The 21,250-nt window shown below is 55.8% G+C and overlaps 1 protein-coding gene across 2 annotated transcripts; it reads right to left on the bottom strand.

The window, feature by feature from the left end:
* Positions 1–1,079: 1,079 nt before the first annotated feature.
* HAGH (hydroxyacylglutathione hydrolase) lies at positions 1,080–21,155 on the bottom strand. Of its 2 annotated transcripts, none has more exons than XM_039246685.1 (9): positions 21,071–21,155; positions 17,669–17,844; positions 17,075–17,139; positions 12,690–12,807; positions 11,601–11,709; positions 9,670–9,773; positions 9,458–9,559; positions 1,841–1,920; positions 1,080–1,372 (listed from the first exon to the last, which is right to left on the bottom strand). In XM_039246685.1, the coding sequence occupies exons 2-9, from the start codon at positions 17,771–17,773 to the stop codon at positions 1,273–1,275; spliced, it is 783 nt and encodes a 260-aa protein (XP_039102616.1). In that variant the 5' UTR covers positions 17,774–17,844; positions 21,071–21,155; the 3' UTR covers positions 1,080–1,272. The 2 variants fall into 2 exon arrangements, with proteins under 2 accessions (XP_039102616.1, XP_039102614.1); XM_039246683.1 differs by lacking the exon at positions 21,071–21,155 and adding an exon at positions 20,787–20,908.
* Positions 21,156–21,250: the final 95 nt, after the last annotated feature.

Genomic DNA, 21,250 nt, shown 5'->3' with positions numbered 1-21,250 from the left:
CCAGGAGCTTGGGCTCCACCTAAGGCGTCCTCCACTTCGGACAAGGGTGACTGCCCCCCAGCCACACGGCACCGTGGCCACGTGGGCAGCTGCAGAGCCGGGACCTGGACAGATGACCTCGGTGACCCGAGAAGAGTGGTGGCAGACAACCACGGCTGGATGGAGGAGCAGTGACTGGGAGCCGTCCAGCAGGGGAGGGGAGGGGAGGGGAGGGGAGCCCAGGCAGAGCCTCAGGCATGGTTGTCATGGATCAGAGTGAAACGGACAGCGTCCGGCGGGAAGGGAGGAAGACGTCCAGGCGCAGACCGTGAGCTGGTTGGGGACAGCAGCCCGTCCCACCCCAAGTCTCACCCCTCCCCCTTCCCATCTCTGGATCCAGAGTGACTGTGGGATCCCAGGCCCCTCTCCTCAATCCCCCCCGCCCCGCCCCCGGTTCCTCTCACCAGCCCCCCCCCAGCCTCGGTGCAGGCCCCACCCCCCCCACCCCCCCCAGCCAGGCTCTGCCCTGCGGCGGCTAAGGAGCTGGCCACGGCCTGGACAGTGTGTTTCAAGATTTTCTCGAGCACAAGTAGAGGGAACCCAGGGCAAGGACACCCAGGTCAGGGACCCGGCCTGCCCACACTTCCGCCACAAGGAAGGCTTGCGGGGGCGGGTGGGGGGCGGGCAGAGAGCAGATGGATCAAACCTCAGCGAGGGCAGCTCCTCTGTCCCCATGGGGCACAATGTCCACGCCTGTCCCTGCGAACGGCCCAGGCCTGGGCAGCCTTCCCAGGAACCGGCATCACCGGGCGGAGGCCTGCACCCGGGCCCCAGGCACAGAGACCCTGTCAACGACCCACTCCCTGCCCCAGGCCAGGCCAAGCCGGTGCTCCAGGCAGGGCTGGGGCGCTACCCCACGTCTGCACGGAAGCGCTCTGCGATCATGACACCATAGGACCCGCGAGGGGACGGGAAGGTGTCCTGCTCTGCTGAGCACAGGGCATGCGGGGTTCAGGGCGGGGACAGCCCTCCTGGGGTGTCCTGAGGCTCACGGGGTGAGGACGGGGCCACCGAAGGCCAGAGAGAACAGTCTGCAGGCAGAGGGTCCAGGAATAGTACTCTTTCTAGACTTCTCATAAATATGCATTAGAACATCTGGTAAAACAGGCAGAGGGCTCGGAAATTAATTTAAAATTAAACCAAGACTGAATTTCCTGCAGTCCTGGCAGGAAATTCACCTGAAACATCCAAACGCCCAAAATGTCCTTGAAGGTGGGGGCGGCAGCGGCCGCCTCAGTCCCGGGGCACCTTGAAATGGTCCTTCTCTTTGCGAATGGCCCGCATGGTGGTCACGGGGTCCGTCTCGCCGGCATGCTGCTGCACCGTCTTCTCCCTGCGGAAGCCGAAGGCCGGGCTGCAGGCCGTGCACGGGCCCCCCCCATCCCCACGGCCCCCCAGTCCCGCAGCCCCGCAGAAGCAGAGCCAGAACAAGTCGGGACATTCTCCGAAAACGAAGTGCCACAGCCAACAGCTAACTCGCGTGTTCCTGACGGGGGAGACCTGGTGGCCAAGCCGTCCTGCCGGGGACACCGGCCGTGCCCCTGTGGCAGAGCTCCGTGAGACTCCTGGGGACCACGCCTGCCCGCCTTCATCTGACTCCGGTGTCAGAAGGGTCCCCCGCCACGTGTAAGGAGAGCCCCCTGCTAAGAAAACCCGCCTGATTCCTGGGTCGCACGGTTCTCGATAAAGACCCGGCGCGGCCTCGTCAGCCGTCCCGGAGCTGCAGGGGCCGGTGAACGGACCGCTTGCCCCTGGCAGGGGGGAGGGGGGTGGGGGAGGCCCAAGTGCCGGCGCCCCTCACCTCACTCTCATGAACGGGTTGTAGGTGAACTCCTCGGCGATGGTGGACGGCACCGTGGGCTCCCCGCTGCCATACTTCTCCTGCAGGGGGCAGAGGTCACGTTAACACAGAAACTTCCAAAGGACGTTTTCAAAGTACCTTCCAATGATCTTAAAACATCGTCCAGCTCAAAATGCAGAGTGAACAGGGTCAGGTCAGTGCAAGGACAGGAGACCCAAGTGTCCCGGCCACCACGACAAGCTGCCCCTCCTCCCCTCGCTGTCCTGGAGGGGGACACGGGACTCACGTGAACAGGGAATACGCGCTGTACAAGATAGAATAACCAGGGGATGCAGAAAACGGAGAAGACCTCCCCAGCCCGGCACCAAGGCCAGTCCCGGGCCATGCAGAGCTCACTGCTGGGGAGCAGGGGCACAGGTGCCCACAGCCCCTGCCCTGGGCTGACGGCCCCTCTAGGCGGTGGCGGGCTCTCATCACAGGGGCCCCCGCTGGCAGGGATGGTCTCCCTCCTGACCCACGCCGACCAGGGCAGATGGGAGAAGACGCTGTCTGGCGCACCGCTCACTCCTCTACGGACTTCTGCAGGGGCGTCAGGTAACAGCTGCCGCCCCTGCCGCCCCTGCCCTTCCTTCTGCCGGGCTGACCTCGAGGGCCACAGGGTCAGCGCGTGGACAGCAGCTCTCAGCACCCAGACCCAGGTTTCCTGACCCCACAGGGCCCTCAGACCCAAGGGTCCCGGGGCCACCCCCAAACATGAGCAGGGGCGGCAAGAAGCGATCCTTCAGCTGCTGGTGGTGCCGAGTAGGGGTCTGGTGGGAGGCCAAGGTGCAGACTTGGTGCTAATCTCTGATCCTCCCCTTCTGGTGAAAACAAGCTGGGTGTTTTAGAATACTCCCCACTTCTTCCAACATTCACTCCTGAGAATTCCTTCTCCACCTCCTATGAGGGAAGGAAACCAGTTAACCCTTCTAAGGATGATTCTAAAACACATCCTGACGTGCAATCAGAGGACTGCATACGGTTATAAGCTTGTAGATTATCTATTAAAATGAGTATTGGGGCACCTGGGTGAATCAGTCAGTCACCAAGGGTCCAACTTCGGCTCAAGTCATGCTCTCACGGTTCATGAGTTCAAGCCCCACGTCAGGTCACCCTCTCTCTGCACTCCCCCCAAAATAAGTAAATATTAAAATGAGTGTTAACGCGCAGCAGTACAGAAGTGAGAAGCACGTAGACACTGAAGGGTCGTGCAGAAGGGTGCCCACCGCAGCTCCTAAGAGCACACAATTTGGGGACCCAAAGTCCTCCCTAACTGGGTGGATAGAAGGACTTCTGGGTGACATCCATCCTCTAGCATAATGTGCTTATTTTTAAAAAAGTGGCTGGACAGGGGCGCCTGGGTGGCTTAGTCGGTTAAGCGTCCGACTTTCGCTTAGGTCGTGATCTCGCGGTTTGTGGGTTCGAGCCCTGCGTCGGGCTCTGTGCTGACTGCCAGCTCAGAGCCTGGAGCCTATTTCGGAGTCTGTGTCTCCCTCTCTCTCTGACCCTCCCCTCCTCACGCTGTCTCTCTCTCTCTCCTAGAAATAAATAAAAAAAATAAAAAAAAAAATTTAAAAAAAAAATTAAAAAAAAATAAAAAAAAAAGTGGCTGGACAGCCACAAAATAAGTAGAGAAACGGTTAATAGAAATTAGGTGTTGGGCATGTGAACGTTCACTAGGGAACTGCCTCGACTTTTCTATAGGTGTAAAAAGTCCCATAATAAAGTGCTGAGGGGCACTTGGACGGCTCAGTCAGTTAAGCATCCAGCTCTTGATCTCAACTCAAGCCACGGTCTCACAGTTCACAGAACTGAGCTCCACATCTGTCATCACAGAGCCTGCTGGGGATTCTCTCTCCCTCTCTCTCTGCCCCGCTTCTGCTTCCACTTGCTTTCTCTTTTTCTCTCTCAAAATAAATAAGCTTTAAAAAGTTAAATAAAATAAAATGTTGAAAAGGCTAAAACAAAGTTGAACACAATTGAATATAACTTCATGTCAAAGAAGAATTCACAAGGGATTTCTTTTAGCATTTCAAATTGAAGATAAAAAAATACAGCATATAGAAATTTGTGGGCTTTTCCTAAAGCAGGCTCTGGGTGGGTTTTTAGCATTAAGTGCTTATATTAGAAAAGGAAAAAGGTCTAAACTCAATGACCTCAGGCTCCATATTAAAAAATCTATAAAAAGAACAGAGTAAATCCAAAGTAAGTAGAAGGAAGGAGTTTTAAAAAGCAGAAATCAGTGCAATGGAAAAACAAAAATAAAGGCAAAACTTGTTCTTTAAAGACATCAACACAATTGATAAGAATGATCAAGAAAGGAACACTGCCAACATCAAAATGAAACAGGTGACATCACTACATACCCAACAGATTGGGGGTGGGAGGTAGGGACCATGTTGATCCAAAAGTAAAAGCTAAATTGTAAAACTTCCAAATGAAACAAAAAAATTTTGACCTTGGGTAAAGCAAATGTTTCTTAGATAGAGGACAAAAAGTATGAACCACTAAAAACGTTAATATGCTGGACTTTATCAAAATTAAGTGTTCTTCAAAAAACATTGTCAAGGAAATAAAAGGCAAGCCACAGAACAAGACAAACTGACAGAGGACTTGCATCAAGCATATACTTACCAAAACAATTCTCTTGTTATCAAAAGGAAGACAATTCACATTTTTAAATGGCCAAAATATTTTAACATGCACTGCACAAAATGGCCAATAAGCACATCAAAAGATATTCAACGTTTTTAGACACTAGGGAAATGCAAATTAAAGCCACAATGAAACTCTACAACATACCCATTGAAATGACCAAAATCACAACATACGACGATGTCAAGTGCTGCTGGGCACGTGGAACTCCACAACTCACTCCACTGACACAAGTGTAAGATCACGGCCGCTTAGAAGACAACTCTGCAGTTTCTTAACAAGTCAAACTTACACCTGCTACTGCCCAGCCACTTCATTCCTAGGGATTTACTCAAGAGAAATGAAAAGGTGTGTCGTACACAGCCTTGTGCCCAGATTTATTCACAGCAGCCACTACCTGCAAACAACACGAATGTCTGTGGCTGGATGAGTGAACGGATAAAGCAAACAATGGAATATCGTTCAGCGACACAAGGGAGTCAAGTGCTGACGTGCAGGGACAGGAGTGAATCTCAAAGCTCTTCTGCTGAGTGAAAAAAAGAGCAGAAGGCATAACGTATCTTCCGTTTACATGAAATTCTAAAAGCGCAAATTAAGCTCCAGTGGCACCTAGCAGATCAGGAGTGGTCTGGAGCCGCGAAGGGAATGAGGCGCGAAAAAGCCTTCAGGGCGGATGGAAAGTTCTATACCTTCCTTGTAACGGTAGTCTTAGTGCTGTCAATTTATCTGTCAGAATTCACTTGGTCGTTCACTTTAGACTAATGCAGTTTATTACACGTGAGCTAAACCTCAACAAAGTTGACATTCAACAGAAATGCGTGTCACTAAATTTGAAAACTTTGACGAAGTGTACACAGTTGAAAGACAGAAGTGCTAACCACATGGGCTCGAGAAGATACAAACATCTGATACCCTGTACAAGATAAAGACCTCAATTCCAGCAACAAAATCTGTCTGCAAAAAGAATTCAACACTCAGATGGCTCCACTCGTGAATTCTACTATTAAAGGGAGAAATAATGTCACAGAAAAATTCTTTCTTTCAGAAAATAGGAGTAAACACTTTCCAAATCACTTTATGAGGCCAGCTTTACCCTGCCTGATACGAAGACCAAACACAGGGAAGAAAATAAAACTACAGGCCAGCATCCCTTGTGAGCACAGACTCAAAGAGACTGCAGCAACGCACCACAGCAGGACCAAGGGCTGTCTAGAAAGCAAGGTTGCTTTAACATTTGAAACCGACTGGGGCCGGGGCCGGGGGTGGGGGCACCTCGGTGGCTCAGTCAGTTAAGCATCTGACTCTGGATTTGGAGTTGGTGGGATGAAGCCCCGCATCAGCACAGAGCCCCTTGGTGTTCTCTCTCAAAATAAATTTTTAAAATTACACCAACTGAAGTGCTGCACCATACTAACAGTAAAATAAAAAATCATTTCACAAAATTCAACACCCACTCATGATTAAAACCCTCCGGAAACCAGGAATAGAACTCCATCAACCAAAGAAAGAAGATGGCAAATGACCTCGCGGCTACAACACTTAACTGATCACACACTGAACGCCCCCCCACCCCACCCCGGGCTGGGAGCAGAGCAAGCATGTCCTTTCCCACCGTCTCCAGTCAGCACTGTACTGATCGCAACCAGTGCGATTAGGCCACCAAAGTAAATAAAAGGCACATAAACCGGAAAGAAGGAATAAAATTGTCTGTCTCTCTTGGGGCGCCTGGGTGGCTTAGTCGGTTGAGCGTCCGACTTTCGCTTAGGTCATGATCTCGCGGTTCGTGGGTTCGTGCCCCGCGTCGGGCTCTGTGCTGACTGCCAGCTCGGAGCCTGGAGCCTGTTTCAGTCTGTGACTCCCTCTCTCTCTGACCCTCCCCTGCTCACGCTGTCTCTCTCTCTCTCTCTCTCCTAGAAATAAATAAATAAATATTAAAAAAAAAAAAAAGTGTCTGTCTCTTGGTCGATGACATGATTGTCTGCTATGGAATCTATGAAAAAGATGCTGGAATCAGGGAGCTCAGCAAAGTCATGAGGATACAAGATCAAAGTACAAAAATAACACCATGCACGGTTTCTTTAGCAGTGAACATTGTAATACATTGCTGAGAAAAACTAAGGGCCTCAATAAATGGAAAGTGATAGCATCTTCGTGAAAAGACTCAATACTGAGATCTTAGTTCTCTCCCAATGTTTTGTTACAGTCCTAATCAAAAGCCAACCTGACTTTTTTGTGAAAATTGCCAAGATCCTAAAATTTCTAGGGAAATGGAAAGCACTTTGAAGAGCCAAAACCAAGTTCAGAACAGTTAGAGGACTTATACAGCCTGATCCCCAGATGTCCCACGAGCTACATAATCGAGACCGTGTGCAACTGATGGAAGGGAAGTCCCACAGCTCGATGGAGCAGCGAGCAGAGACCGGAAGGGATTGTCGCCTGCACTGTCCGTTTTATTTAGCAGAGACCCCAAGGTAATCCCACAAGGAAAGGGCAATCTTTCCCACAAACGGCGCCAAGCAGGTGGACGCCTACATGTGAGAGCAAGTGCACGTCCACCTCGCATCCCGGCGACACCGACATCAATGTGAGCAGCGTCACTGGCCTGGGCATACATCTGTGGAACCATAATGGCTAAGACCATGCAACTTGCAGGAGGAACCACAGCAGAGTCTTTGTGGCAAGGGGTGTGCAAAGATCGCTTAGGACACAAAAGATGTAAAAGAAAATATCAATAAACTGAATGGCACCAAAAGGATACATTTTATTCCTGAAAAGACACCGTTAAGAACATACAAAGGCAGGGGCGCCTGGGTGGCTCAGTCGGGTAAGCGTCCAACTTCGGCTCAGGTCATGATCTCACGGTTTGTGGGTTCGAGCCCTGCGTCAGGCTCTGTGCTGACAGCTCAGAGCCTGGAGCCTGCTGCAGATTCTGTGTCTCCCTCTCTCTCTGACCCTCCCCTGCTCGCACTGTCTCTATCTCCGTCTCAAAAATAAACAAAACATTTAAAAAAAAAAAAAAAAAGAACATACAAAGGCAGGCTGCAAACTGGGAAAATATGTTTGCGGTACGTATCTGATAAAGACTTGTTTCCAGAATATATAAGGAATTCTTGCAACTCTGAAAGTCCAGGTTTTTAAATGGACCAAAGATTTGAGCAGACACTTCAGGAAAGAACACCTGTAAGAGGACAGCAGGCAGCAGAGCGATGGGAACTTTCAAACCACAAGGAGACACGGCTACACACCTATCAGAATGGCTGAAAGTTTCAGTGACAATACGGCACGGGGAGCCACAGACACCTGTGCGTTCCGGGAGGGATGCCAAGGGGTACAACCCACTCGAGAGCTTCTCCAAAGCTGAGCTGATGCTTCACGCGTGCAGCGGCGCGGCTCCAGATCGGAGCCCACAACGTGAAACCTGTCTGCACGAGGACGTGCACACGGACGGTCCCGCCAACTCCATTTACGATAGCAAAACGCTGGAAACGACACAAGAGTCCATCCACGGCGGATAAACAAACTGCAGCACAGCACACAGCATGGTGCATGGATGCACTGCTCAGAAAGAGAGAACAGGAATGAATCTCACAACGGTAACACTGAGCCAAAGAGCCAGAAGTGACCAGGGTTGTATGGCTCTGTTTCTCTGACACTCCAGAACAGAGTGACCTACACGGCAGAGAGCAGATATGCAGTTGGGGGATGAAAGCAGAGTGACAAGGGAACCTTCTGGATCTTGACTGGGCTTGGGGGCCTCACACAGGTGCACACACTGTCAAAGTCATTGGACCCTGTACTGCTCACTCAAAACGGATGTTTTATCAAATGGAAATTATCTGGGGCGCCTGGGTGGCTCAGTCGGTTAAGCATCCGACTTTGGCTCGGGTCACGGTCTCACGGTTCATGGGTCAGTTCGAGCCCCGCATCGGGCTCTGTGCTGACAGCTAGCTCAGAGCCTGGAGCCTGTCTTCAGATTCTGTGTCTCCCTCGCTCTCCGACCCTTCCCTGTTTGCACTCTCTCTCTCAAAAATAAATTAAAAAAAAAAAAACTTAAAAAAATTTTTAAATCTTTTAATAAATTAAAGTAGGTAACTATGAAGCGAATTGGTTCCACATGAAAAGACTGCTATAGAAAGAGCAGCAGGACCCGCTAGTAAATGAAAGAGAAACCGCAGAACAGTACGTGTCGTGCACACAGATCACTAAAAAGCCTTGCCTACGCCTATGCGCTCTGGAAAAGAAACACGGTCATGCTTATCGACTGAGAAAGGTAGTATCTGAACACTTACAGGTGTTACTCTGGGAGCCCATGCCCCGAACTGATAAAGATGCTTGACAAAAACAGGTGATTTATTAACAAACCGAACTCTAAGGTAGCACCTGTCACTGAACGGAGCAGAACGGGCCTCCTGGTGTGGGTGACACCAGCCGTCAGGGACTGAATGGGGAAGGGCCTCCCGTCCAGGAGCACCTCCCTCAGCCCGCGCACCTGAAGCAGTGTCTCCGATGCCCCAGTGAAGACGCCTGCAGGACAGGAAGCCACCAGGCTGAGCACCCGGGGGTCAGTGCGGAAACAAATGTCTTCGGACCAGCAGCCTCTGGGGCAAACCTGCTGCCTGCTGGCCAGGTGCGTGCGCTTTCCCACGACGGGAGGCTGAGGTGCTCACTCGCAGCCCCCCCACCCTGTGACCCAGGATGTGGGGCACAGACCAGGACCCACAGCTCCGGCCTCCCCTGGGCACTGGCTGGACATGCGTGATCCCAGCGGCCCGGCCTCGTGGGGTCGGGAAGGGGAAACTGGGCCTTCCTCGCGTAGCTCGGGGCAGGGGGCCGGCCGGGAGGAGCGCCTTCTGCGCGCACCAGAGACCAGGCCACTCCCGGGAAGCGCCCCGCGGTCACGCACCCCCAGCGCACCCCACTCACCTTGGCCCAGGCCAGTTTCTCCTGAACGGCAGTATTGTTGGGCTCCACGTGGCGCGCAAACTTGAGGTTGTTGATGGTATATTCGTGGCCACAGTACACCCTCTGGGGAAAACGCCAACTGCGGTCAGAGAGTCTCTGTAACCTGCCTCAAAGCCCTGGCAGGTGGCACGTGGGGCTCTGGGGTGGGACCCGGCTCCGGGGGCACCACCTACCGTGTCTGGAGGGAGCCGGCCCAGGACCTCGAGCAGGGCTTTGTGCATCTCGTCTGCTGTCCCTTCATAGAACTTCCCGCAGCCGGCCACAAACAAGGTGTCGCCTGCAAAACGGGATGTCCATGAAGCGGGCGGGGGGGGGGGGAGCAACAGGACCCCCGAGGGGCGGGGTGAGCTCCTGGGCGACGCTGGCCACTACGCCACCCATGGCCGCACCCCGGACACACCACCGCCAGCCTGGCAGGACCCAGAGAGACGCCCCGCCATCGGCTCCCATCCCCCAACCACTCCCCTTAAGTCTCGCTCACTGGCACCAGCAGCCCAGCTAACGGCCGCTCAGAGCCACAGCTTAGGGTCACCCGACCCCCCCCCTTTACGGCCCCATCCTGTCGGCCGGAGCACTGAGACCCCAGAGCAGCCCTTGTCCCTCCCGGCCCCGCCTCCCCAGGTTCCTCTTTTTCCTGTTTCCTTTCTTATAGTTGTGTTGGTTTGGTTTGGCTTTCAAGTCATCTCTGCACCCGATATGGGGCTAGAACTCCTAATCCGGAGACCCACAGTCACATGCCCCACTGAGCCGGCCGGGCGCCCCTCCCTAAGGCTCCTCTTATCCCGGGCAGCAGTGGCAGCCGGGAGACCCCCCAGGACGCAGGCGCCCTTCCTGCCTCGGCCCTTTAGAGGGGTAGCCCCGCGCCCCGCTGCTCCCCTCCCGGCCTCCTCCTGGAGAAGGGCTCCAGGCCCCGGGGGCAGGGGGTCCCCCTCCGCCGCTGCAGGCCAGACTCTTCCCAGGGGCCCGGGGACCGCAACCCAGCACGAGCGGCCACCGTGGGGCCGTCACGGCGAGCGAGGTGCGGCACCGTCCCCCACGAGACGACAGGACGTCCAAGTCGGTCGGGACTGGGCTGTGGCCCTGAACAGCCCCGCCGGGCAGGCGGAGTCCGAACCAGCGAGAAGCCAGAGAGACCCCAGAGGGGGCTGGGCCGCACACAGCGGAGGCCTCGGGCCGGCCTTCCCGGCAGGGAGGAGCGGCACCTACTTCCGCACCGGGACCTGCCAGGCGGCCCTGTTCCCACACGCGGAGTCCTCACCGTCCCGGCTGGGGACGCCTGAGCCGCGCCCTGAGGACACGCCACCGCCGGCCACGGTCTCACGGAGGACACACACCACGTAGGGCCCGGGCTCGGGCCGGGGTCTCCGCGCAGGCAGCCCCGCCTCCCAAAGCGGGACACGGCTTCTCCCCTCTGCCCTGTCCCGAGGGACCCGCCTCACCCCAGCCCCCAACAGCCCACCCGGCAGATGCGGCAGATGCGCAGACTGACGTCCAAGGGTCAACAGGGTGCAGCAGTGACAGGGGCGCCGCCCGCCTCCGGCCCACGCAGGCGCAGGCGGAAGAGGCCCCCAGCCCGGGGCCACGCAGCCTGAGCTGGGCGTCACCTCAGGGCCACACCTCCTGGCGACGCGCCGCACAGGAGACAAGGAGAGCGGCGGCGGCAACGAGGGGTGATGTGTTCACTGTGGGGACCCAAGAGGCCCCATGCACCCCACGCTGGGTCCGCGCTTCCCTCCAAGGTAACGTCTTATGTCACCCGCGCCCGCCCCTGGCTGCCCACTAAGCCGCGCCGCAGAGCTGAGCGGGTCCCCACCCGGCTCCCCCATCAGCAGCAACATTCTCTCGCTTTCTCTCCGACTGCTGGGAAGGCCTGCCTGCCGGGGTGCTTCCAAACAGCCTTCCACACTCCGCCCTGAGGGCTGCAGGCTCCCCCATCTCTGCCCCCCAGGGCTGCGGCCCCCTCCCCGTGCCCCCCCTGCCCCAGCCCTGGTGGGAGGCCCGGCTGCAAACACTCCACTTCTCTGCCCCGAGCGCTCGGACGTCCCTGCGTCACGGGGGCTTTTAAAGAGCACCCGCCCGGCACACGCAGCACAACGCTCCTCACCTGTGAACACGGCAGGCGGCTCGGAGCTCCCGGGCTTGCTCACGAAGTAGCAGATGTGGCCAGAAGTGTGGCACGGCGTCGACAGGCACTTGACATTGAGTGACCCCACCTTAAACGCAGCACGCACGGGCATGTGCTCCCTGCGTGCCAGGGAGGCCACCCAAGGGCTCCGGGCAAGGGGAACACCAATCCCACCGACTCCCCTTCAGGCCCTCAACCCCGTCACCACTGCTGCACTGAGCGGGACACGGGTCTCGCCAGGGGCTGTGGGACCCCGTCCTCGAGGGCACCCGGAGGCAAGGCCCACCCTGGGGCCGGGCGTTACTGGCGCGCAAAAGCAAAGGGGCTCCTTTTGCTTTCTTCCTCAAGATCAGGCCAAATTTGAACCAGGTGTCGTGCTAGAAAAGCCAGCCTTCCTTCTTAGGTACTTGGCCTTTCCTTTGGTTTTCTCTCTCTGCCTCCCACCCGCCGCCAACTTTAAAAATATTCAAACCTTGGGGCACCTGGGTGGCTCAGTCAGTTAAGCGTCCGACTTCAGCTCAGGTCATGATCTCACAGTTCATGGGTTCCAGCCCCACACCGGGCTCTGTGCTGACAGCTCAGAGCCTGGAGCTGCTTCAGATTCTGTGTCTCCCACTGTCTCTGTCCCTCCCCCACTCGCTCTCTCCCTCTCTCCCAAAAATAAACAAACATAAAAAAAACAACTTAGAAAGGCACGTCCTCTCACTTAACCGCACATCGTCATCACATCCGGGACACGTGACGCTGACATGAGAACCTGGTGCGAGCAAGCGCCGCATTTCCACACTTCCTCAGCTGCGTCGGAACCGTGCCTGTCAGCTTCTCCCCACAGCTGGGACCATGTGCCCGTGGTGCTCCCGACACAGGGGACGGTCCAGGCCTAGGTGGCCCCGAGAGGCCCTCCACTCATTTGCTGGTTAGGCCGCCTCCCCTCTGAGCCCAAGCCCTCTGGGCCCCTGGGTAGGGGAGGGAAGTGCCAGGAGGGGCGCAAATGTCCCTACCACGCCCCTCCCTCTAGGGCTTGGAGGCCAGCCTTGTTCGAGTGCTTTCCATTGGTTCGCTGCTCACCTGCAGTGTAGACAGATGCGTGACCTTGTGAGTCAGGGCCCCAATCCGGTCATCGCCCCCGCACACCTTCAACCCAGGCTCCAACTTGACCAGCTTCTCGTTCCCGCCGGCGTGGTCCCTGGAAGTTGGAAAGGAGACCTGGGCTCCTGCTCACGGGAGGGGTCTGCTTGCTCTTAAACCCTGACCAGACGTTCCTTCCTGGTCACCTTCGCAGAAGTAGAAACGCATCTCCCAGCCCGGGAAACTGGCTTCACTGTCATTGAGCTCCACTGAAAAGAACGTTCTCAGACATGCCATTCCCAAATGAGGCATTTCTGTGCCCCTGCCCTGTATTGGAGAAGTTTCTGGAGCAACCAAACCAAATCACAAACACCTGGATAATCCTGAGCCCCGGCTCCCAAGCTTTGGGCTTGAATAATAAACAGTCCCCAGAGGATCTGTAAGAAGCACCAAGTCCTGACTCCCTGCCCTGCTCCTGACACACTTGGCCTGCACAGCGAAGAGTTTCAAAGGCCCCCTCAGGACTCTGACGGGCAGCCCACCTGGGGACCCGCTTCTCTGAGCACATGGAAGCTGCCTTCTAAATGGCAATGCCCAACCCAAAAGATTCCACCAAAAAACCGCTAGAACTGATGAATGAATTCAGGAAGGCTGCAAAATCAGCGTGCAGAGATCTACTGCATTTCTATGCACTAATAATGAACCAACAGAAAGAGAAATTAAGAAAACAGTCCCATCTACAATTACACCCAAAATAATAAGATATCTAGGAATCAACCTAGCCAAAGAGTTGAAAGACCTGTACTCTGAAAAGTACATAAAACACTGATGAAATTGAAGAAGAAACGAATAGAAGAATATCCCATGCTAATGCATTATTAAACAAAAGTGTTTAAATGTCTATACTACCCAAAGCAACCTACACATTTAATTCAACCCCTATCAAAATACCACCAGCATTTGTCACAGAGCTGGAACAAACAATCCTAAAATCTGTACAGATTCACAAAAGACCCCGAATAGCCAAATCAACCCTGAAAAGGAAAACCAAAACTTCAGGCAGTATTAGAAAGCCGTGACCACTGAGACAGTTTGGTACTGGACAACAACAAACACACATGTCAATGGGACGGAACAGAGAACCCAGAAACAGACCCACAGATGTACAGCCAACTCATCTCTGACAGAGCAGGAAAGAGCATCCAATGGAATAAAGACAGACTCTTCAGCAAGTGGTGCTGGGAAAACTGGGCAGCGACTTGCAGAAGAATAAGCCTGGACCACTTCCTTATGCCACACACAAAAACAAACTCAAAATGCATGAAAGACCTAAACGTAAGACAAGAAGCCATCAAAATCCTAGAGGAGAAAGCAGGCGGTAACTTCCCTGACCTCAACCACAGCAACTTCTTCCTTGACACGTCTCCATTGGCAAGGGAAACAAAAGCAAAAATGAACTTTTGGGACCTCATCACGATAAAAAGGATCGTTTCCTTCTGCACAGCAAAAGAAACAATCAGCAAAACTAAGAGGCAACTGACGGAGTGGGAGAAGACATTTGCAAACGACATGTCACATATAGGGTTAGTACCCAAAATTATAAAGAACTTATCAAACTCATATAAAAAAAATAATAGTAACCCAGTGAAGAAATGGGCAGAAGACATGAATAGGCAATTTTCCAAAGAGGACATCCAGACGTCCAACCAACACATGAAAAGATAGTCAACATCACTCATCATCAGGGAAATACAAATGGAAATCACACCGAGACACCATCTCACACCCGTCGGAATGGCCAACATGAACAGCTCAGGCAACAGCAGATGCTGGTGACGATGCAGAGAAAGGGGATCCCTCTTGCACTGCCGGTGGGGATGCAAACTGGTGCAGCTGCTCTGGAAAACAGTGTGGAGGCTCCTCAAAAAAATTAAAAATAGATCTACCCTACAACCCAGCAATAGCACTCTAGGGATTTACCCAAAGGATACAGGAGTGCTGATTCATAGGGATACAAACACCCATATATTCAGCCCAAGTGTCCACCGACTGATAAATGGATAAAGATAATGTGGTATATATGTGTGTGTACACATACACACATACATGCACACACACTCACAGACACAATAGAATACGAGTCATAATATAGAATGAAATCTTGCCATTTGCGACAACACGGATGGATCTACAAAGTAAAATGCTAAGCAAAGTCAGTCAGTGAGAGAAAGACAAATACCACATGATCTCACTCTATGTGGAATTTAAGAAGAAAACAAGCAAAGGGAAACAAAAATAAGAGAGAGGGGAGCAAACCAAGAGGCAGACCCTTAACTCTAGATGGGCACCAGAGGAGCCGTGGGTAGGGGACAGGGGAAACAGGTGCTGGGCACCGGGGGATGTGCGGAAGTGCTGAGTCGCTGTACCATACACGTGAATGTATGGTACACTAACACTGTACGGTAACTAGAATTACAATAAAACCTTTAGGGGCGCCTGGGCGGCTCAGTTGGTTAAGCGTCCAACTCTGACTTTGGCTCAGGTCATGATCTCGCAGTCATGGGATGGAGCCCCATGCACTCAGTGTGGATGTGCTTAGGGTTCTCTCTGTCTCCCTCTCTCTCATCTCTTCTCTCTCTCTCTCCCTCTGGCCCTCTCCCTCACTCATGCTCTCTCTAAAATTTTAAAAATATGGGGCGCCTGGGTGGCTTAGTCGGTTAAGCGTCCGACTTTCGCTTAGGTCATGATCTCGCGGTTCGTGGGTTCGAGCCCCGCGTCGGGCTCTGTGCTGACTGCCAGCTCAGAGCCTGGAGTCTGTTTCAGTCTGTGACTCCCTCTCTCTCTGGCCCTCCCCTGCTCACGCTGTCTCTCTCTCTCTCCCCTAGAAATAAATAAAACATTAAAAATTTTAAAAATAAAAAAATAAAAATTTAATAAATAAGAACCTTAAAAAACAAAGAAAAACACTCATGTCTTTACTTAAATAAACACAGCCGTACATCCATCAACGGGCAGAGGCCGAGGGCGAGCTGGGGCCAGGCCAGCTCCTGACACACGCCCCCAAGGGGATTCTAACCTCAGGCTGGACACTCCCCTCCTCCCAGGGGCAGCCTGACCTGCGCTTCAGAAACAGGAAAAGAGTTCCGTCCCTGGCGCTGTGGGGCTGGAACCGCCCCAGCGTGAGCCCAGGGGCCCAAACCCAGAGCAGGGCTAGCGGCCCAACAGCAGATCGGCCTTCCCAGGCCAAGGCGAGGGCCTGCGGATGGCAGAGAGCGCCCGCTCATCAGCTCACCACCACACGTTCATCCTGTTCATCCTCCGGCGGCCCAGACACAGCAGGGCCCGGAGATAACAGGGGCGGGCCCTCCCCCACCCCCCGGCCGGCGTCCCCTCCCCGCCACGGACACACCACCGCCTCCACCGGGCAGGGCGAAGCAGGGAGGCCCGGGCGCCCTGCGGCTCGGCGCGGGGCCTCGCTGGCGATCTTGTGTTCTGACACAAACACATGACAAACCCCACAGCATCACAACGTCAGAAAAGTGACCTGGTGGTTACTTAGTACAGAAGAGGCTGCAGCGCGCAGCACAGCTTCCAGAAAGAGCAGGCGCGCAGCGGCCAAGGGCACGGCTGCAGACGCGACCGTCAGCACCAGGAACTAACACCTGACGCCCCCACAGACGCTCAGTGACTCAGCTACATCAACCGAGAAGTTGCCACCACCAAGCGGACTCTGGCCAGCCCACGTGCCCAGGACGCTTCCACGGGGAGGGCGCCCGGCGCAGACTCCAGGGCAGCGACAGTCTCTGGGACGGGCTCTGGGCAGCTGGCTGCCCTCAGGCACTTAGTTGGAAAAGGAAATTCAGAACCAAATAAAGATTTTTTCCAGCTATAAAGAGACTCAAAAATTTCAAAAACCCCACAGAAGGGTCTAAAACCCAAACACAGGTGCTTCTTTCATCTGTTCCTTCAAATTTCGAAAACCACAACGTCTCCAAACATGGCTGCTTGATCTTTAAAAACACTAACGTCTAGACTAGTTTCTTCCCTAACATCAAAGCCCGTCTCCCATCACACAAGCCCAAGAACCTTCAAGGACACCGCTGGAGGCCCTCCCCACGGAGCCCCTGAGTTAGCAGGGCCCGTGGCCAGGGCCAAGGTCGCCGAGGCTAAGCCCTCGAGTCCTCCCAGGGTCCCACCGGGCCAGCCGTCAGCCACAAGAGGGTACAGCTGGGAGGGGACGGCTTTCAGAGCCCTGGCAGCCCAGGCCTCCACCTGTGGGAGGGCGCAGGGGGCCTGCGGGTGACCGACCCCACGGACGCCAGCCCGGGGTGCACACGGCCCGCGCGGCTCTGGCATGGAGTGAGTTCGGGCTCTGGAGCGCTTACCAGTGGTGGTGGGTGGTGAGCACCGTGGTCAGCTTCACGCCGTGCTTTCTCACCGTTTCTACAACCTGCAACCAAGCGTGAGGCAGGACGCAGGCCATGGCCACGCTCCCAGCACTGGCTCCCCAGGCTGCGGGATCCCCAGCGGGGGACCCAGGGTTTGCTGGGAGTGGCCGGGCCCTGACCTGACCCTGCCGACCGGCCCCCACTCCAGCAGCATAGGGCGAAGGTGGCCTTTTTCTCTCTTAGAGCACCCGGCAGCTCGGTGCCAGCCACGACCTCTCCGAGCCCCTCCAGCAGAGGTCGCCGGGGGACAGCCAGACCCACGGACGGGCAGGCAGGCTGAGGAGGGCTCCTGCTCCCCCCGCCCCCACCCCAGAGACCGTACACACGGAAGCCCACTTCTCTCCACGCCCCAGCCTTTGCCGGCCCCACCCCGCAGTGGCCTTCTGCCCGACAGCAGAGTGACTGGACACTAGTTTGGTGGTTTTACAAAAACCAAATGGATTAATTTGCATTTAGCTTCGGCCAAGCTGCAAGGCCAGGGCAGATATGAACTCCAGCGGGGAACGAAGACATGGCACTGGGGCCTCCCACCTTCTGGGGCTGCACCGGGTCCACGATGGCGGCCTCCTTGGTCTCGCCATCGATGATCAGGTACATGTAGTTGTCGGTCAGCGCGGGCAGCAACTCCACGTTCATGGCGTCCTGTTCCACGGTCAGGCTCTTCCTGCGCCCCGTGTGATGGAGAAGGACGCCCAGCCGGGCCGGACCTGAAGACAAAGGGCAGCCCCGGTCAGTGTCCACGGGAGGCCGTGCCAGGCTGACCCGGCATAGGCGCCCCGGAGTCCCGACACCACGTCCCAGGGAGGTGACGGCAAGTGACAAAGTGTGAGGCTCGCCGTGTCTGCTTTCCTGAGCCCCTTTGGCAAAGAAGAAAGTATCCTCATTTTACCACATCTGCACGGAAAATACAAAAATTCACATGCACATTCACAGAAATCATCTCTCAGACTGTGACCCTTATTTTCTTTTTCGAGGGCTCCAGGAGGACAGAAGTGCCAGCTTGTGGCTGTGATCAAACCACTGTCAACTGTGACCGCTGCCCGTTCCGGGGTGTTCACACACAGACCAGGAAGAGAGGAAGCCAGAGGACACGTGCCCAGCGGGACTGCGCCTCAGCACCCGCCGCCCAGCTAACAGAGAGTCTGTCACCCGTGCTCCCCACCCTTCCCAGGCACCCAGCCAGACAAGAAAACAATATTCACTTTCAAAGGGCATAAGTGGGGGCGCCTGGGTGGCTCAGTCGGTTAAGGGTCCGACTTCGGCTCAGGTCATGATCTCTCAGTTCATGAGTTCAAGCCCCGCATCGGGCTCTGTGCTGACAGCTCAGAGCCTGGAGCCTGTTTCACATTCTGTGCCTCCCTCTCTCTCTGACACTCCCTTGCTCATGCTGTCTCTCTCTCTCTCTGTCTGTCTCAGAAATAAATAAAACATTAAAAAAAAAGGGGGGGGAGCAGAACTGGAAATCTGGATGAGGCACAAAACCCACCGGTGGCCACAAGGGTTCCAGATTCAGGTGTGCAGGACACGGCGTCACCAAGTGTTGAGCCAGGGCAAGAGCCCAAAGACCCTCCACCAAGGAGTCCGGTGCCAAAATATTTTCAACAGTCAAACCCCTACTCCACCTGAAATTTCACAGAGGCCCCAACAACGCTCTAAGTCTTAGCTCGAAAGAGATTAACACCACAAAAGGTGGCAGGAGACCGGCTTGTGAAATCCTGGGGTCATCCTGGGGTCGGGTCGGTGCTGGGGTGGAGGCTCTCCCAGCAGGGATCCAGAAAGCAGGCAGCACCAACTGACTGACGGACTGCATCCCCAGGGGCCTCGCGTGCTGAAATCAACCTCCTCTGCTACGGCCAAGGGGGACCGAGTGAGTCAAGGGGACAGAGTGACACAAAGGTATCCAGTTCCCCTTTTCTTTGACAAGCGGCTGCGCCTTTCCTGGGCCCTTCTCCTCATGCACCACAAAACAAACATTTCCGTATCATCAAGTTTCTGTGATGTTCCATCTCTGCCAAAGCCCAGTACTGTCAGAGCCCAGGAAGGACTGCAGAGCAGAGTGTGCGGGACGGGGGGGAGAGCGGGGGGGGGGGGGGGGGGGGGGATTAAAGGATTAAAGCAGGACCCTGCGGCTGGCAGAGGAGCAGTGCCGGGTGAAGGAAACCGTACTTACAACCTGTGCTCAGTTCCCCTAGGGAGCTCACAGGCATTTCTGCAGGCACCCCCAGAAACACTGTTCCTTTTCCAAAAAGTATATGCCTGAGAGATGCTTCCAGCTCCCTGGTTTGCAACCGTGACCTTGTGAATAAGCAGAGGGCAGAGGACTGCAGCCTACAGTCCAGGCCAAGTCCTGACACCTGTTTTGTTTGACTTCTGGGGTTTTTTTTAATGTATGGATTTTTTAAAGTTTATTTATTTATTTTGAGGAAGAGAGAGAGAGAGAGAGAGAGATCACGGACAGGGGGAGGGGGAGGGGCCAATGGAGGGAGGGAGAGAATCCAAATCAGGCTCCACCCTGTCAGCACAGAGGTGGACGTGGGGCTCAAACTCACAGACCACGAGATCATGACCTGAGCCCAAAACCAAGAGTGGGCGCTTAGCCGACCGTGCCCCCTGGAGCCCCTTGTCTGGCCTCTCCTGAAGTGCCGCCGCCCTTCCACACGGCATCAAATGGCTGGGACTGGGCTCCCTCTTGGATGAGGCAGCCACCATCTTGCCCATTCTGTATCGTCCCAGGCATGCTACCTGCCCGCCGCCCGGACAGCCTGACGAGTGTCTCTAGATGGAAAAACAGACAGGCCCTCTCCTTAGTAATGGCAACACCTGACCCACTCCAGACCCGGGAGTGCTCCCGGTGAGCTTTGAAAACGGCCTGCTTCCTTCCCTCATTAGCGCTATGTGGTCATTCAGGTAATGGCTAACCATCTCCCAAAGGCTCAGGTTAACCTACTGCCCCTATTGCTACATCAGCCAGAGAAGATGTCAGGAAATAGTAAAAAAAAAAAAAAAAAAAGAGAGAGATTTCAAGATCAAGGTCAAAATGTTCCATCAAAGAGGAGGGAGCACAGGGACTCAGAGCTGAGGCGCAGGCCCCCGGAAGCGGGCTGGGGGGTGAGGAAACAGAGGCTCAGGGACGGCAAGGGTCCCCCAGCTCCCAGGACCCGGTCTGGTTGGCACCCGGGTACCGCTCGGGGTCCCTGCCCTTTGTCTACACCTCGGTTTCGAGTGGCCCAGGTTTTTCCTGTAGTAAAGGCCAGGAGCGCGCTCCCTGGGGCTCCGGGCTCGCGCGGGCGGGGGCGCGAGGCTCCTTGCCGGGCACAAACCCTGCAGCAAGCCCTCGCTGACCAGTGACCCACTGTCTTCAGCCCCCGCCAAGTCTGACTCAAGCACTTCGGAGCCTTTTCCCGACCCCAGGCGCCTGCCTGCGCGGGGCTTACGAGCCTGTGTCGACAGAAAACAGCGTCAGCCCACGGCGGCCCGGAGCCCCCCGGCCTCCCTCGGCGTCCCCAGACCCCTCGGGCGGGCGCGGCGGCCTCGCAGCCGTTACCCGGCCCCGACGCCGGCGGGACGGCCTCCTCGGGCCGGTCCCCGCGCCCCCGACTCCTGTCAGGCGCGCGCCTCGTCAAGCCCTGGCCGGTCCCGGTCCACGTACCCAGGCTGCGGCGGGCGCAGGCCGCTCCCAGTGCGGAGACGCTCCGGAGACCGAGCAGCCCGCGGCCCAGCACCATGACCCGGGACGGCGGGCGGCGGCGGCGGCGGCGGCGGCGGCGCGAGGGGCGGGAGGGCCGCACAGGCCGGCGACGCGCCGCGGCCAATCGGCGCCCGCCGCCCCGCCCCCCAGCCAATCGGCGCACGCCTAGCGCCCCCGCCCCAGATCCCGACCAATCAGCGCTCGCGTCCAAGCCCGTGCCCGCTCGCGGCCGGGCAGCGGCGGACCTGAGCTCGGGCCGGGAGGCGACAGGCGGCGGCGTAGGCGGCGTCCGGAGAGCGGCGTTAGGGCCTCCGCCTCGGTCTAGGAACCAGGCCGGTGTCCCGAGGCAGCTACTGGACAGCGGCTCCCAGGAGTTCGAGCGCCGCGACTCCCGAGCTCGGGGTAGAGCGCAGAGCGGAATCGGC

Source organism: Hyaena hyaena, unplaced genomic scaffold, assembly GCF_003009895.1.
Source record: "Hyaena hyaena isolate Hyena2069 unplaced genomic scaffold, ASM300989v1 scaffold_285, whole genome shotgun sequence".
Lineage (NCBI taxonomy): Eukaryota > Metazoa > Chordata > Mammalia > Carnivora > Hyaenidae > Hyaena > Hyaena hyaena.
The sequence above is the reverse complement of the archived record's forward strand: the minus strand, read 5'-3'. Positions and strand labels throughout refer to the sequence as shown.